Source organism: Canis lupus, chromosome 26, assembly GCF_048164855.1.
Source record: "Canis lupus baileyi chromosome 26, mCanLup2.hap1, whole genome shotgun sequence".
Classification (NCBI taxonomy): Eukaryota; Metazoa; Chordata; class Mammalia; order Carnivora; family Canidae; genus Canis; species Canis lupus.
Genome location: NC_132863.1, coordinates 13,794,860 through 13,812,447, shown reverse-complemented (window position 1 = coordinate 13,812,447; position 17,588 = coordinate 13,794,860). Strand labels below are relative to the sequence as shown.

Here is a 17,588-nt window from a genome sequence, read left to right as displayed (position 1 = left end):
ACAATGCAGCATGTAGGATGGAGTTAGGAGCTAGCAAGGAAACAAAACAGCTGTACAAGGCCTTTGGGGCCACACACAGAGCTGTCCCAAGAGCAACAGGAAGCCACCAAGTGGCTCTTAGTGAAGAGGACAATCAAATCGAATCAAGATGCAAACCAGAAACAGAGGATATTGTAGGTCAATCATTTTAAATGAAAAAAAGGGAAAGGCTCTGGAAAGACCAGGATGGCAAGAGGATGGAAAAAGCACTGGTGGTGGACCAGAGTAGATATGGATGGGCCAATTCAACCACTACCATAGGGGTTCAGGTGTTAGCAGGTGGTGACTTGGACCAGCAGGGGACATGTGGGAGGTGGCAGGATTCCAGTGAGGCATTAGAGATAAGATTTTCAGAACCTGAAGGTGGATTAGATATGGATGGGAAGAGAAAGGGAAGTACTACAGGGTGTCTTCCAGATTTCTGGCTCATGGTACTAGGTGTTGAAATGCTGGTGCCAGTCATCCATGAAGGGCCCTAGGCAGGATCTAATTTGGAGAGAGAAGATGCCAAATATGGTTCTGAACGTGAATTCAAGATCCCTTGGAAGTGCTGTAAAGAGAGAGGCTGAATAAACAAGTGTATAAACCACTTCCTCCTCTTTGGGGCTCACACGGTGAGATTCAGCGACCTGCAGTAGGCATTTCAGGGCTTTGTGGCAACTCCGGTCTTCAAGAGTAGAGGTCTGAAAGCTCTTTCTCCCTACCTCAAGTCTTCCTTGTGCCCTTCTGGGGATTTCTTTACCCCCTCCTCAGTGAGGAGGGGCCTCAGAACCCCAAAACAGGGCTACTCGGAAATGGAAACAACCGCAGGCAGCTCTGGATGGTCAACAGCTTCCCAGGGGCGCAGCTAGCTGACCTGTGGGGTGACGGAAGGCCCAAGAAGGGCCCTACAGACACTAACTGTGCTGCACACCCTAACAGGTGTCCTGAACCAGCTCCTGCCATGAGTCAGAATCAATCTCGAGGATCTTCACTCTACCAGATTGTTTTAACATCTAACAGGGAAGGGAAGGAGAAGATCACATCTGCACCAGAATATCGGAAGTGTCTAACTGCCCCCTCCCCATCTTCCCAAAGCTTAGTTACCATGGTAACCAGTTCACAGTGACACAACTCTCACACAATCCCCAATGTTTGTGGCCCATGAGGGAGGAGAACGAAAAGGTGTCTAATGACCCTGACAGGCATGGGCCACAACTGAGGCTGGTTACCACCCTCCTCTGCCACCACACCACAGCAGGACGGGGTGGCCCTCAGAGAGTCCACAGATCTGGGCTTCGGATATCAGAGCAAGAGGAGTGACCCAAATTGACTGGAACCTTCAACACTACAGGGCTTAGCAGTAATTATGCGGCCCCGGGCGGAGGGTAGGGAGGTGGGGGGCTGGAGGGCAGAGCCGATGAGCCAGACACAGCCCAAAGTAGCCTTCCTCACAAGTGCCAAGCCCTCACCACGTCCACTCTGGGCATTCAGCATCCTCAGATGTGCTTAAAAGAAAATGGCATGGTGAGGAGATGAGGGGAGATGTTATCAGTAGCCAAAACCAGAAAGGGTCAGTGAGGTACGGAAGAAGGGAGGAGACATTCAGAGGGTGGAGGGCAAAGACAGAGTTGGATCACCCTCCCCCTATGCAGACTAAGGGATTTCAGCATGAATCAAGTTTTCCCAGGACAACCTTCCAGATCTTGCTAGCAAAAAAGGAAGTGCAGAGTTTCAGCGAGGGAGGGAAAACATTTTTAAGTTAAAGAGCAAAGACTACACCATAGAAGCCAGGCTGCTGCCATTTCCAGACACAATCCCTGTGACTTCCCCACCTCGCACCTCTGAAAAGCAACCTGCCCCTGAAACCGTCATCTTTCAGAAGGGGACAGGCAGCTGCGGTGCCTGTGAGGCTCTGGGATTCCACTTCAATGAAAGGTCTGTCATGCACAGTGTGGGAAAGAAACCCTGAGCCGCTAGAGGCTCACCTGCCCACCGAGTGAAATTCAAGGTCTTCAGATTTAGAGCTCAGCGCCACCTTTGCAGGCTTTATCTTTCTGATGAGAGATTAAACGCTCAACTTAAAGTTTAAATGGACTTTTAAAAAGTCACTACTTTGATCCTTTAGCAGTCTGCACAGTTTTAAAGTTGTAAAACCGGGATGCCTGGGTGGCTCAGCGGTTCTGCCTTCAGCTCAGGGCATGATCCCGGGATCTGGGATCGAGTCCCACATCGGGCTCCTGCATGCAGCCTGCTTCTCCCTCTGCCTATGTCTCTGCCTCTCTCTCTCTCTCATAAATAAATAAAATCTTTTAAAAAAAAATAAAGTTGTAAAACCATTAAGATCTCTATCCCAAAGATAATCTAGGTCTCATATTCAGGGACTGAGGTAACTGGGAATCTGTCCTGGCCACTTAATGTTCCAAGTGAACACATTCTAGGGGAAGTTATGGAAGAGACTCCAGGGAGTTCACCCTGGGGATGGTGGGGTGGGCACAGGATGGGGGCAGACAGCAGGGAGTGTAGGACAAGCCCTCTGCAGCACTCGGGAGACAGATCCAGCCCAACACTACTGTGCCCCAAGCACCGCACTTCCAGAAAGGCACACCTGGAGTAAAGCCCGTTGCTGTGATACTTACGGAGAGTGTCATTACTGGAATCCCACGCTTCCACCAGCAAAGTGTAGGACCTCTGCAACAGAGAAAAACCACCACTTAGTATTCAGAAATAAGAGTCAGCTCCCACATGTCACACTTGCTCGCGCTCCCTCACATACTCCACCGAACAGAACCATAAAACCAAAATGAAAACTCTTGTTTGCTGTGGAGCAGAGATCCCCCAACGCCCCTCCTTGGTACCCATCCCCAGGTTGACTCCTTCCGCCTGGCAGGGGCCCACCACGATTGGTCACTGTCAGCTGTGCAAGCTGCCCAAAGTCATCATCAGGAAGTACCACCTCCCTATATGTGAACACAGTACAGTTTTCCAAAACTTTCCAGACCTTAACTCTAGTGCATGAGAAACACACACAAAGAATTTCTTCTAAGCTAACCTAACCAGGTATTTGCATGGGGGCGGGGGGAGGGCATCCAGTGAGGAGGGCTGAGTATTGCTAAGGTTACACTTTGGGCCCTGGTGGGGCAGCCCCTGGGGAGGCCCCCTTTCCTTTCCAGAACCCCTTTGAAAGCCCTGTCTGTGAGACCATCTCGGCTCCCACAAGTATCAGGTGACTCTAGGAAGCAGGAGGGGGGGGGTAGGTGCAAAGAGACCAGGACAAAGGCGGCGACCTAACTTGGGGTGCTTGGGGGCCAGACTCTGGGGGTGAAAGCACAAAAAGGGAGAAACCACCACACCCCCACGGGTTATAGCTATTGATGGACTTATCTGTCAATAAGATCTAACATTCCAGGAATAATCAGAGTCCACTAACTAAACAAATTCCCTGGACACTGGCAGGATGCCAGCTATTATACTGAAGGCACCTTTTTATCTTCCAGGCTTATCTCAGAATTCCACACCTCCCCCCCCCCCCCCCCCCAAATCCAAGCCATTAGCAAATTCCCGCTTTTACTCAAATCTTCACTTGTAATTTAGAATGAGGTCAGTCTCACAAAACACCACAGTTTAAATAAACCTGCTATCTTGGCGCTGGAGAAATATATCTGAGGGGGGTGGGGAGAAAAGGCCCATGAGGCCTTCCTCCTCTGTATCCCTGCATGGTCACTGTCAGATACCAACGCACTGGACACAGTGGCGCACGGAGCTCAAAGAGCACCGTGTGGCCAGAAGCACAGTCACCAAGAAGAGGCAGACCTACAAGGTGAAGGCAAACATGGAGCAAAAGAAAGAAAAAAGGAGCTTCATTCATAACTCCAGGCAAGCTTATGGCTCGCACAGAGACACAGCATGTTGTCTCTGAATATAAAAATATCTTGTGATAGACCCTGCCTTGGAATTCAGCCGAAATATGTTTCATACTCAAAGCAGAGTAGGATTCCATTTCGTTCACTGATAACTGTGGGAAAATGCTCAGAAAAGCAAGCAAAACCAGGCAAGCCAGGGCACATACCCAGCCCTCTCCTGTTTGGTGGCCATGGGTCCCAATTCATTGTTGTCATCGTTAATATTTTATTAGTAAAAGTTACACCTTGTTTACAGCCACTAAATTTCCCGGGACTTAACAACAAATTACAGGACTCTTCCCTGAGAGCAGCAAGAAATTACATTTCTCTACTGATTGGAGGTGAGAACCAAGTCCAAATGAGGCCCGATGTGGGGCTGATTCTGTATAATTAAGCCCATCGCTGGCTGGCCATGTCGAGACCACGTTCTATACATTCCCGTATTGTAATTAATCCTCTGATTAAATGCATTGATACCCGCGGTTCTGACAGACTTGCACAAGCACTAAACATGTAATATCCACAAACCCCACAGGAGGAGAAGGCGTGCCTGGACTGAGCTGGCAGGACAGTATTAACTCTGCTTGATGCTCAAAGAAGGTGGCATCCCTCAGTTCTTGCAAAAGAACCAGGAAGAGCAAGCTGTGTACCAGGTTCATCTCCACCATTGCCGGGAAGACCTCAGGAGGTGCTGACCGACACTGCCCAACCTCGAGGGAAAAGAGCGACCCGGCAGCACTGAGCTCGGGGCGCCAAGTGTCCTAATCTTCCGTGAACTGCCTTCTCAGAGACGGACACGGGGTGAGGGCTGGGGCTACAGTGCTGACAACAAGGCCTTGTCAAAAAAAATAAACAAAAGAAATAAAAAGCCCTGGATCGTCTCTGTCCCTGGTTTCTGAGAAGTGCTGATGGTTCTGGGCCTCACCTCCTGGGGCAGGAGGATTCCTCCCACCCAGCCTTCAGAAGAAAGGATTCCCTCCAAGGCCCCTATTAGGAGGCCCTCTTCCCTCCCACTCCATCCCCACACTATAGATCAACAATCAAGATAATTTGGTAATGATTATTAGTTGCTAGGAACTTTAATTTTTCCCAGGCCCACGCTTGACCTCTGTACATCCCAGAATATATATCCATACTCGGAGGTCCAGACCGCACACTTTGTGTCATCATGTTAGGCCAGTATCAGGCCAAGAATTGGACGCAATCTGCTCTGATCACGTCACCCCCAATTTGTCACTGCCAATCTGTCCCCCAGCGGAGGCCAAGTCCCTGGGCACCCTCTTAAGGGCTTGGAAAGGGGGTGCCAGGCCAGATGATGGGCAAGTGTCCAACTTAACAAGTTCATACAAAAATACCACCCACGAGAAACAGAACCAGCAAATACCTGGATCTTTCTTGGCCTCAGACTACAAAAGTAAGACTAGAAGAAGAGTCACCTTGCTTTTTTTTTTTTTTTTCTTTTCTTAAATCTCTCCCAGAATGAGAGCCTGGGGGCAGAGCAGGAGGGATGGGTAGATGGGAAGCTACTTCAGTGTGGGTTTGTGCCTCCCTTCCCACCTCCAGGCCCAGGGAAATCTGGCCACAGCAGCTGGTCCCCATTCCCAGGCAGCAGGAAAGAAGAATGGCCAGCTCTCAGAGTGACCTCTGGGGAGGAGGGTCCGGCCTCCAAACCCCAAGGCCCCCGGGGGCGCCCGGGGCCTCCCAGCACCCGGGGCACGGAGGCTGCGGGCGACTCCACGGTGGTTGCCTTGGCACCGCGCAGAGTGGTAAGCACTTAATTGCCACATTAAGAAGGGGGATGTAAGAAACAAAGGTAATTGTGTTGGCAGCTGGGAGCTTCCTTTTCCTGGCAACAGTGGCGGCCAAACCAAGCCCGAGAAGAGGCTGCTTCCATTCCTGCCAAGCTGACGGACGCAACAAACCGCCGTCCGAGCGGCACGCGTGCGGCGTCCAAAACCCCAGGCCGCTGCGACGGGGCGGCCGAGGAGCACAGACCCCGGGATGCCCGACGTGCCCGGGGGGCCACTGTGCCAGGCGGTCGGCCCGGGGTTTGCCTGGGGCCCTGTGCTCTGCTGACTCAACTGGCGCTTCCTGTCGCGGGCCCTGTATTAGCAGTATTTTTGGAGAGGCGGCATTATTCTCTGTAATCCTCATTTCAGTCAATTCGGCCACACTATTGTCCTGCCTGCGTCTGGGTGGCCACGGTATAAAATATTCCAGTCACAAACATATTAAAGGCTTCAGCGATCGCATGTGTGGGCACACGCACGCTCGCACGAACAATTCACGTGTCACCAGGTCGTGGCCAGGGGAGGCCTGAAGAAAGGACAAGTGCCCCACAGCATCCGAGCTGACATGACTTCGGCCGTAGACTGCAATTTAGTCTGCAGGGCTTGACATTTCAATAGAGTCCGATCTGGTTACAAAGGGTGATTTTCTCATGAAAGCCCACCTCAAAGACTCACCAGGTGGGCCCCAAAGCTCATATCCAGAATGGAGACTCTCATTGAGATGCCCCCACCGCCTTTCCCATCATTACCCTTACCTGTTTGAAAAGCATCCCACTGATAATTAAATGCACCAGTTACAAAAGGGTGGCGAGGTTAATAGATAGAATACCGAGAAGCCAGCCAAGCACAACCGTCCGGTTCACACAGAGCAAGCCTGAACAAGAAGCCTTTCTACTTATTTACCAAAAGTGTAGAAAAACTGGGCTTAGCTGGTGGAGGACTCTGAATGTTTGACTATTTATGTACCACTTTAGCCACTGGGAGCCACATCGCAGAATTTCTTCCCTGAACATGCACTGCACCAGTGACAAACGTCACCGCAGGGCAGTCCACGCAGTGACCAGAAACCAGCAAGGAAATCACCACACGGCCGGCCACCCAGCACCACGAGCCAAGATAAAGGTAGAACACTTCTGAATGCAGAACCCGGTTCTACCTCTGCCACCGTTCTAGGAAACCCAAGAGTCATCACTTCTCATGCATCCTAATACATCTTCCTGAAGTTGAAAAGTGGATTATGTTTATTTTATTTTTTTAAGTGTATTTAAAAGCTCGAGCCATGTGCCACTTCTCTCAGAAGGAACACACTTATAGAAGTTTACCAAGGGGGAACTCTTGGGAATATTTGCCTTAAGGACTACCATGCTAACTGTGTGCACATCCAGAGAGGACGCATTCCTACATGGCAAGCCTGACACTGGAACCAAGTTCTGGGCCTTTAGAATGGACTGGTGGCTGCTATGAATCCAGCCAAGACCTCTGCTTGCTTTCCTGTTTTCAGATCAGGAACATGAAGACTCCTTTGTTGCCTTGGCTGCATGTTTTTCAGGAACAACATTTTTCATCCATGCGAAACTTTCCACATGCCTTCTACCAAGGGACCCCTTCCTGCTCCTTGATGTAAAGGTTGTAGGCAGTATTCAGATCATTGGTTTTCAGGGAAGTGACATGCCTGTTTAAGTGGCTGCCACTCCTCCTTACCCCTACTGCCTCGATGCCAAAAGCTTCACCGTTGTCTACAAATGTCTGAAGTCGCTGAAGAATTATGGGTGTGGAGTTGGTGGGTTGCAAACTCATGTAAGTACTGGAGGTTTAAGTTGCTAAGAAACAAGACAAGGAGGAAGAAAACACAGAGGTTTACACCTTGAGGAGAAGAAAAAATTAGAAACCAAGTAATCTGAACAGGGATTTCATGTGGGGAGCAGCCATCCTACAGACACTTAGCACCAAGTAAGCACAGGTCCCCTTTCCCCCCAAGCCTGGTTTTGCAACGCAGATGTGTCATTTCATCACTTTCATTTGACACAGGGGTCTGAGAACAGAAGAGGTTTTCTCCACATGAGAAAAGGCCTGTGCTCAAAGCACTTGAACTCCTGTGTGCGGTTGTCTGCATGCATGATGACCACATGGGCTGTACATACTGGCTGCAGAAAGGAGCCAGTTCAGAGGAGAACCCCATCCATGTGTCCACACCGCACCTAACAGAAGCACAGGGACCCAGAAACACAGCAGAGGGCATAAAGGCAAGGACGTATCAATTATATTCTGTGATGAACCTAGTGGCATCGGATTTCCTCAAACCCCCCTTCCCCGCCCCCGCAGTTGCTCAATCAGGCCCTAAGTGTGAAAGGGGCCAAAGCTGGCATCCCTCTGTAATCTCTGACACTTCATTGGATTTTCCTGGAAAAAAAAAAAAAAAAAAAAAAAAAATCAGCTGCTCCCAGCAAGCCTTTTATCACTGTCAATGGCCTTTAAATAGGACGCCAAAAGACCTGATAGTCAACTACCTCCACCCCACCCCAAGTTTCTCTAGATTCATTTCACTGCAGGGTCCGCAAAGCATCAGTTCAGGAACTGGGGTCCTGGAGTTCCTAAAAAGCTTTGGGGGCTTGGTAGTGGTAACTGCATGAATGGATTTTCAATAAGCAGGTACTATGGGGAGTTAGCACTAATTCTGAGAGGTACAACTTAACCATTTCAATGATTTACAAATGGTTATTCTCAAATCACTTCCCGTTGAGCTCAATTACCTTCCATAACATATGTTCTTATCACTGGGTGCGTCTGATTGGAGGGTCATCAATCAGGCCAGTTACTTCCAGTTAAGACCCTGTGAACAGCCCTGGTTTGGGGATTAGAAGCCACCAATGAGAACCACAAGCCTGGAACAGGGGCAGCAGACAACCAGTGGCACATTGATCAGATACAATCCAACAGGCAGACCCACCTCTACAGAGCTCCCCACAGGGACACTGGAATGTGGACTAGATTTCAAATGTGACCACTCATTTCCTCTTCTTCCTCTCTATAACACGAACAGTTGGTTTGACTACAGTCATAATTCCAAACAAAAGACATGAATTACACCACCTTCTAAACTGACCTTCTACCGTGCCCTCTGAACCACAGCTCTTCCACTGTCAGCACATTTGGGAAGACCCATGCTAAGGGTAATTGTGACTGCTTAAGGGCCAGGGCCTCCAATGGAAGTCCCAAGTGGTTTGATTAAAAAAAAAGAAAAACAAATTGTATCACCTTCCATCTTGAATTCTGTACCAAGTTCAGTTATTACCTATTTAAGAAAGTCAGTCTTAAATAGACATGCTTATTAATATTTTATTGCCAAACTGAATGAGACTGTTCTATGTTCTTCAATACCTAAATGCTTTCACTTCAGGTTAACATTCACCCTGGAATCATTCTTTAAAAGTTACAGACTGTGGTGTTTCTCTAACCACACTCGGAAAATAAACTAAAACAATACACCTAAACTTCACTTTCTCTTGGGAAGCAAAGCTTATGTTTCACAGCAGGTCTTTTAGGGGGGGCAGGGTGGAGACTCATTTATGAGTGATACATGCATTTGGCCCAACTTCAAAAGAACTACACTCTGTGTAGCCCCAGCAGTCTCCCTATTCTAGAAAAGCCGAGAGTCTATTTCATGGTTGGTGACCCGTGGGCCCTGAAACCACAGAAGAGCACCAGCAAATCAATCGTCTCCCTGCCCCACACACCGCTTCTGCTCATTCCCCATTTGACATTTGGCAGAGTCCTAGATAGGGACAGACACACCTTCTGGGTCACTTTTCCGGGGCCAGTCTGGTGAGCAAGGCTCCCTGTTCTCATCCAAGCCATCCTCTGACCCTACTCTCCAAAGTGAGCCTCAGCCAGGCCTGCAGCTTTTCCACATCACTAATAAGATTCCTTTTATGGTCTTGTGAAAAGCAAGGGGCTCCGGACTGATCCTCAGGAGGGTGGAACCACCTGCAGGCCCCTTCCCCCCTAAACTCTAAACACAAGTTCAAGGGCGGGCAGTATTCACAGTGAACTTGGGCACGGGCAGATTACAAAGTGGCCAGCCTCTTTAAAGTTCTCCCTAGTAGGGGATTAACAAACAAGATAAACAGTCTTTGTAAAATTGAAATCTCACAACAGACGCAGCCCTCCATTCTCAGAACTCTACATACCATGGGTTTTTATAAGTCCCTTTTAATGGCATGTTTCCGATAACTGTCTTATCTCACCCATGGCAGAGGGCACTTTATAACGCCAGCTCCAGTCAATGTGCGGCTTGAGAGCCACCCCAAGATACACACACACACACACTCACAATCACACGTGCCCCCCCCCCCACGCCCACACCGAGGCACTCTCCCCCCTCCCTCTCCTCCCGGCCCTGCGAATCACAGCCCCAGCCCGCGGATAGGAGGCAGCAGAGCGCACCCCATCAGAGCACGTGGCGGAGAGTATTCCCCCGGGCACGGAGCTTCCCCCTCCCCCCCTCACCGCCCACCCTCGCCGCACAGGCCGGGCCAAGCCCCAGTCCTGGCGATGAGCCACGCCTCCTGGACGGCAGGAGCGGAGCAGAGGGCACCAGCGTTTTCCCCTTTCCTCCGCTTCTGCAATCACACACATCTTCCTTCTACCCAGTTTGGGATGTTGCAAGGGCCTGGTTGCAGGGCGGGCCAGCCGGGCCCGGGGCCTCGAGCGGCGCCCGGGGCAGGGGTCCGAGCCCTGGCACTTTCTCCGCAGCCGCCTCCAGCGGGCCGCCCCCTCCAGGCCTTGACACGCCCCCGGAGGCTAGCGGGGGCCGGAGCCCGCCGGACGAGGGCGCACCCCCGCCCTTCCCGGGGAAGTTTGCAAACACAGCTGGTTCCAGAGCCCGGGAACCGCTGGAAGTGAGGCCACAAGGGCTACACCGCGCGGGGGCGAGGGCAGGAAGGGGCCGGCAGGGGGCGGAGGCTCTCGGGCTCCCGGCTCCAGCCTCGGCCCAGAGTCAACCCCCACCCACCTCCCAGGCGGCGGCCGCCCCCGCACCCTCCCGTCCAGCCCGGAGCGCGTCCCCGCACGCCCCAAAGTCTCCCGGGCAGCGGCGGGAAACTGGCTCCCCCACGCCCTCCAGGAAGGGCACACCCGCCCTCGCGGCAGCTCACGAGAAAGGGGGGAGTGACCATTTGGACGGCTTCGAAGGCCAGAACTGCGCGTCGCCTTCCACGGCGCATCAGGTTCAATTCGTTAAGCAAAGAGAGATCGTCCATAAAGACGCCCAGCTCGGGGGGGGGGGGGGAGGGTCACTCTGGGGCCTTCTAGATGCAGGTTTAATAAGCCCGCCTCCCTGGGAGCTTTGCCCCGCGAGCCCCCGCGAGCCCCCGCGGGCTCCCCACTGCCGCGCGCTAGGCAAGAGGCCGCGGAGACCGTAACCGGAGTCGCAGCCGCCTCACGCCGCACCCGGCAAGGCTTTGCCAGCCGGCGCGCAGGCTCCAGCCCAGACCCGCCGTCCCTCTGGCGAGGCCGCGGGGCTCCGCCGGCGCGGGCTGGGACCCCGGCGGGCCGCCCTCCCCGCGTGGCGCACTCACCGGCCAGGCGAAACTGAAAGGCAGCACGATGCGGTTGCGTTCGCTGCCACGGCCGGCCTTGAGATTGAAGGTGTTGCCCCCGAGGACTGGCGTGGAGCCCGACCCGAAGCTACAGGGCCCCCCGGCCGTGACGCGGAACTGGTACTCCTTGAGGCACACTTTGAAGTACGTGTCACACTCGTCGTGAGAGCACTTGCGGTCCCCCGGGCTCCGGACGCCGCCGCAGCAGTGCCCGTTCTGCAGCTCCCCGTTCACGTTCTGCATGGACAGGATCTCCAGCTCGAACTGGCCCGAGGCGCCGCACACCTGCCGGCGAGGGGGGAGGGAGGTCAGCGCGGGGGAGAGGGGTTTGCTCCGAGGGTGGAAGCCGCGACTCCCTCCCCGCCCGCCCCGACGGGCCCCCGGCGCCGAGTGAAAAGGGTTTTGCAAAACTGGGTGCAAGGACTCAACGTGATTCCCGAGCACAAAATGCACGAGTGCCGGAGAAATCCGACGAGTGCTCCCGGGGGCGAGGAGCGGAGAGAACACAGCCCCCGGCCCCGCCCGGAGGGTGGAGGGGACACGTAGGAGGTCCGGGACTTCCCGGCCCAGGTGCAGCCCCCCGGGCGCGGGGGACCCAGCCGGGGAGCGGGGCGCCCGGGGGCTCCCGCGCCCGCTCGAGGCGCTCAGCCGCAGGCGTCCAGGGAGCTGCGAGGGAAAGGAGAGGGCGGGCCGGGAGGGAGGCCCGGCAGGCTCCTACCTTGGCTCGCAGGGCGCAGAGCAGGGCGAGCAGGAGGCTCAGGGGGCGCCCGGGCCGGTCGCGCGTCCGTGGGGACCGCATCGCTGCGCCGCGCGCCGCGGGCACTCGGGACGCCGCTGCCGCGGCTGCTGCTGCTCTCGCTGGTGCTCCGGCCGGTGCTGCCGCCGGTGCTGCCGTCGCCGCTGCCCCTGCGGCCGCCGCGTCCCGGCTCTAATATACTCCGCCGATTGGAGCATGCACGACTGGAAAACAACACCACTTTTCAAAAGCCCTTTCAAGAGCGGCGCGTTCCAGAAGGCAAAGGGCCCGGCCTCCTTTTATTATTCTGATCGCTTCTTTGAGGCGCTCCCCCTCCTCTTCCACCTCCCGGCTTTCTTTCCTTCTCTCGCGCTCCCCTTCTTTTATTATTATGATTATGTGCAGCCTTTTATTCCCTTTCAGATCAGCTGCTTAGAAAGAAGAGAGGGAGGGGAGGGAGGGAAAAAAAAAAAAAAAAACCCGAGCCCAGTGCGCGGGCCGGCCGCAGGTAACACAATGACGCGTGCCCGCTCGGCTCTCGGAGAGGGACTCGGAGAGCCCGTCTGGGAGCCGCGGCCCGGGCTGGCCACCTCTACCCAGCGCGCCGGACGGGCGCATGCGCGCCTATTAATATTCATGAGGGGGCGTGCCGGGCGAGGACACGCCCCCTCCCCCTGGTTGCTGGGGAGGGGGCGTTCCGGGAGGAACTTGGAAGGGGCCGGGGGCTCCGGGGCCCGCGGGACGGCGTAGGCGTCGGCGTCCCGGGGCCCAGCGCGGACCCCGCGTCCGGGAGCTCCGGGCCGGGCGGGAAGGCGGGCGGGAAGGCGGGCAGGGTGCGGCGAGGACCTCGCCAGGGTCCGTTGCTCAGGGACGCGCGGCCCTGTAGATGCCAGGAGTCCCCTCGGGCTCCTCGGGCTCCTCGGGCCGGCGGGTCTCGGCCCCAGGTGTAGGCGCCGCGGCGCTGCCGGAGCGGTCGGAGCGGGGCAGCTTCCGCCTTCCGAGCCGCCTGCGTCAGCTGCGCCTCTCGCCCCTGGAGGAGGGCCTGCCCGCCGGGAGCCCGGCCCGCTTCCCGCGAGCGAGCGAGCGAGCCCCCAGAGCGCGCTGCTGGCGGCGGCTGCAGGGGCGGGGGCGGCGGCGGCAGGGGCGGCGGCAGGGGCAGGGGCAGGGGCAGGGGCGGCGAGGCTGGCGCGCTTGCAGCCGTCGGCTCGCCCGGCGGAGGCGACCTGGGCAGGCGCTGCTGGGAACTTTGAAGGACTTTCCCGGAGCCAGTCTTGCGGCCGATTCGAGGGGAAGCCTCGGCCGCGCCCCACCCCCTCCCGGCTCCGAGTCGGCCAAGTCTCGGGCGACGGTTCCCAGCTTCTTTCCCAAACCGTGGCAGGGCGGAGGCCGGGCGCGGGCGGCGGGCGCACCGGGGTCTGCTCAGGCTCGGGGAGGGGCCGGGCGAGATGCTGACGGCCTGGAGCCCGCGCCGTGCTGCTCCCGCTGCCCAGGCCGCAGTGCCGGGATCGCACCTGTAGGCGGCCTCCGAGCAGCTCTCTGGGTGGCAAGAGACCGGCCTGGAAGGGACCGCGCGCCGCCGTCGCCCGCCGCACCTCTTGGCTTTCCGGGGTGGCAGTGGAGACCGCGGCCGCCTTCCACCTTGAGGCGGGCCTCGCAGTTAACGGCGACACTCCCGGGCATAGCCAAGGTCGAAGGAAACCTGCGGGCTGGCCGGACCCTCTGCCAACCCCTCTCGCAGCACACCTGAGGCTGCGTTTGAGGAGACTTCTTTATTTCCGCTGAAATAAAGGAGACAGAGCTTTGGCCCTTAAAATGGGTACGTCCTGCGGGAATAGTGAGCCCCCTGGGACTATCGGGCATGATGGGCAGCAATGGGTCAAGGGAAAATAATTTGCAATATACTGAGTTATGAGTGCAGAAAAGGTTGGGTAAATCGCGGTTATTTCCCGCATTTAATGGGTGGCTCAGATGGACAACATTTTCGGTGCTAGATCTCATCACGCCGGGGAATGAGGCAGCCAACTGAGCTCTTTACATTGGTTCCAAGTCACCAAGGGTGGTTTAGCAATCTTGGCGTTTTAACAGCCCAGGAAATACTCTTAAGAAAGGTAACTTCTCAGTGTGTAATGTGCCCCATCTTGATCATTGGGGAGATAATCCATATTTTGGAAGGGACCTATCCAAGAGCGGAACACATCCGCAGCTAGCATAGGCAGTAGCAACCTGAGCATTTTCACGTGCCCCGGTCCATCCAATTATCCTAAATGCAAGGCATCCAGTTGTCAACTGTAGTTGCATCTAGACAGACTTTTCTCACCAAAGTTTTCAAACCATATATATCCTCTACCTCCTGTCTATCTCCTTCTCCCTTGTACTCCCAAATGTCCATCGGGGTGCTAAGTAATGGTCTAAAAGCAAAATGCTTGTGGTGCAGGGGAAGACAGACAATTCATGGAGGCTGATGAGGTCTTAAATTACACACTCCTTGGAGTTCCCCATGTCTGAACCTGTTTTAATTCTGTGCCCCGTGGCTCGTCCCCCACACACTGCTCAGGAAGGAGGCTGAGCCCTTTAGTTGAAGAGTTTAGATCCAGCCACCTGGACTACACCTGAAAGGGCCACCTGAGATTTCAGGTGCCTCCAGGTAGTAATCCGGTGGGCATGTAAGCTGGGGTCAGTTCCAGGCCACAGTTGAGTTTAGCCCCCATGGCTCTTTTTTCTTAAGGAAGAGAACAAAGATTTTTTTTTGCAGGGGGGGGGAGGTGTTTGAAACCATCTGATTATTAGTGACTTCACTATTCCTGTTAGGGTTAAACACAAAATTCTCTTGCCAAAGAGCACAGCGTCCCTCACCCTTCCTGAACTTGGGAACCCACTTTTAGAGAAGACAGTTGTGGGCTAGAGTGGATTCTTTCTAAAATTTTCACTTGGGACTCTTCCAACTAATTGGTACTCCCCCAAAAAGCCGGTCACGTTTACCGCAACAGACGTTAAATGGAAGCTCTGGTCTCCACTTCCTTGCAGGCAGCTCTTAGTCTCTTTCTCTAGAGAATGGGGAACTACTGCGGAAAGAACTCAAGCACACAGATTCCCCCTTGGCCAAGTCACATCCTGCCTTTGGATATAGCAAATGAACATTCCAGAGATAACGTTTCTATGGAAAGGGCCATGTTTAGCCATCACACCTACACCTGTGCAAAGGGGAGAAGTTTGTGGTCAGTTACCGTCTGGACGGTCTAATGTGTTCAAACCATAACCATCCTTAGGTATTTTTAATTTTAAACATGTATTTATTAGTGAGAGAGAGAGAGCAGGGGGAGGGGCAGAATGAGAAAGAGAGAGAATCTCAAGCAGACCTACCACTGAGCACAGAGCCCCATGTGGGGCCCCATCTCACAACTCTGAGATCACGCATGACCTGAGCCAAAATCAAGAATCAGATGATCAACCAACTGAGCCACCAAGGCACCCCACTTTCCTTAGTTTTAAAAAGATGCCTTATTTCACTTATTCCACAGAACTTGCCCTATTGTACTGACTCATCAACAAACAGCAGTCCTGAACACCTCCTCACCAAAGGCTTAATAAGAGACATTTAAGCTATAACAACTGTATGTAAATACATTTGGTCAACTTAAATGCCTCAGCACTGTGATAAAAATCAGCAAATCAATATTTATTGAGAACTACACCTAGCAACATGGATGATCTCAAAATATGTCCTACTAATGAAAAGAAGCCTGACACAGAAGACTACATACTGTATGAAACTGTTTCTATAGAGAGTTCTAGGGCAGGCAAAACTAATTTGTGGTAAAATGTCGACGGAAGGATGGAGATGAAGTGGGATGGTCTTGAGTCTTCTTCCAGAAGAGGGATAATGTTCTGTATCGTGATAAGCGTTTGTGTTACACAGGTGTGTGCATTTCTCAAAATACATCAGTGCACTTAAGACTGGTGCATCTCGTGTGTTCAAAAGAAACAAAATTGTGATACTCAACCTAATTATATGGGTGCTGAAGTATATAGAGGGAAGTGAAATGATATTTGCAGCTTGGAAATGCATTTTTAAAATGAGATTATAGATGGAGAGAGGATGGCTGGCTGGATATATGCTGAAGCAAAATAGTGAAGGGTTAATTAATGATAGGATCTATGTGGCACCTGGGTGGCTCAGTGGTTGAGCATCTGCCTTCAGCTCAGGTTGTGAACCTGGGGTCCTGGGATCAAATTCCACACCAGGCTCCCTATAGGGAGCCTGCTTCTCCCTCTGCCTATGTCTCTGCCTTTCTCTGTGTGTCTCATGAATAAATAAATAAAATATTTTAAAAAATTAATAATAGGATCTAGATGGAGACATGCTGGTGTTCACATAAAATTCTTTCAAATTTCTCTGCCTGAAATTTTTCACCGCAGGATGTTCGGGAAAATAGTCATCGATATGCCAGGTACTCTGTAGGGTGCCAAGAGTATAGTATGCAACACAAAAGCATTGGACTTAAACATTAGAGAGTGAAGGGCATTCCTGTAAGGGATGATGATAGTGGAGATTGTAGTAGCAAAAGGAAGGTACTTATTTTCCCCCCTTCCTTGTCTCCTTAATACCTTTCTTCTTTCCAATAAATAAGAGAGGAAGGTCCAAATATAAAGAGCCACATAAACAATCTTTTAATATATTCCCTTTTTGTTTGCACATTGCAGAGAAGTTAAGGCAAATTCACGAGCCCTCCTCCATAGAAAAGCAGATGGGATATCTTTCTGTTCCTTTGCAGCAGAACCAAGGGATGCTTCAGTGTCCTATGAGCTCTTCTTTCTTTCTACCACCTTACCGCCTCAGAAAATGTAAGCCCCTGTAAATTCTGCCCAGCAGGCTCTCCAAGGAAACATAGCATCTGAAAATACAATCACCTTCATGGGTTATTCTCATGCTTCCACATCACAAGAAGTTCTGAGCAAAACAAACCTATGGGCAGCAAATAAGACGTTAAAAATTCAGGATAAAGTTATTGCTCCCACAGCAACCATAACCAGGCCACAGGTTTATACATTTAAGCATAGAGTGAGTAGATCCAGGCATCTTTTTTTTTCAAAGTTTCATCTTACATACACAAGAGAGATGAATTAATTTTCTTTGGAAACAAGAACTATGAATTTCTGGCCTTATTAACAGTAATTATGTATGAGCTTTCATTTAAAACATTGTTTTGGTTTGCCCATGAGCTCAGGTATTATAATATTGCCTGTCCTGCCCCAATGCTGTCTCACAGACATTAGGTGGAAAGCTATCAGGACAGAGTTATGTGTCCACGGCCCCTTTAACAAGCCAATCATTGAAATTCACAAAAAATCCAAGATGCAGAATCCAGGAACCGTGGAACTGATTTCCTCATTTTACTCCTTAAATTAAAACCAACGATTCTGTATGACTTGTCATAGTTTTATATAGTTTTATAATTTCATAGTTTACTGGGGAAAAAAAGTTCTACTTGTAAAATGTACCCTCTTCTACAGCTAAGAGCCTTTTTGAAAATGAAAAAATCTTGGG

The 17,588-nt window shown here is 52.6% G+C and overlaps 1 protein-coding gene across 1 annotated transcript in view; it reads right to left on the bottom strand.

The window, feature by feature from the left end:
• The window catches only part of JAG1 (jagged canonical Notch ligand 1), a 35,693-nt gene extending 23,471 nt beyond the window's left edge, over positions 1 to 12,222 (bottom strand). Inside the window, exons 1-3 of the mRNA XM_072800065.1 lie at positions 12,026 to 12,222; positions 11,287 to 11,592; positions 2,658 to 2,709 (exon numbers count right to left, since the gene is read on the bottom strand). Of these exons, the coding sequence (XP_072656166.1) occupies positions 2,658 to 2,709; positions 11,287 to 11,592; positions 12,026 to 12,106 (439 nt within the window). The 5' untranslated portion in view covers positions 12,107 to 12,222. The remainder of the gene's footprint in view (positions 1 to 2,657; positions 2,710 to 11,286; positions 11,593 to 12,025) is intronic.
• Between the last annotated feature and the right edge of the window lie 5,366 nt (positions 12,223 to 17,588).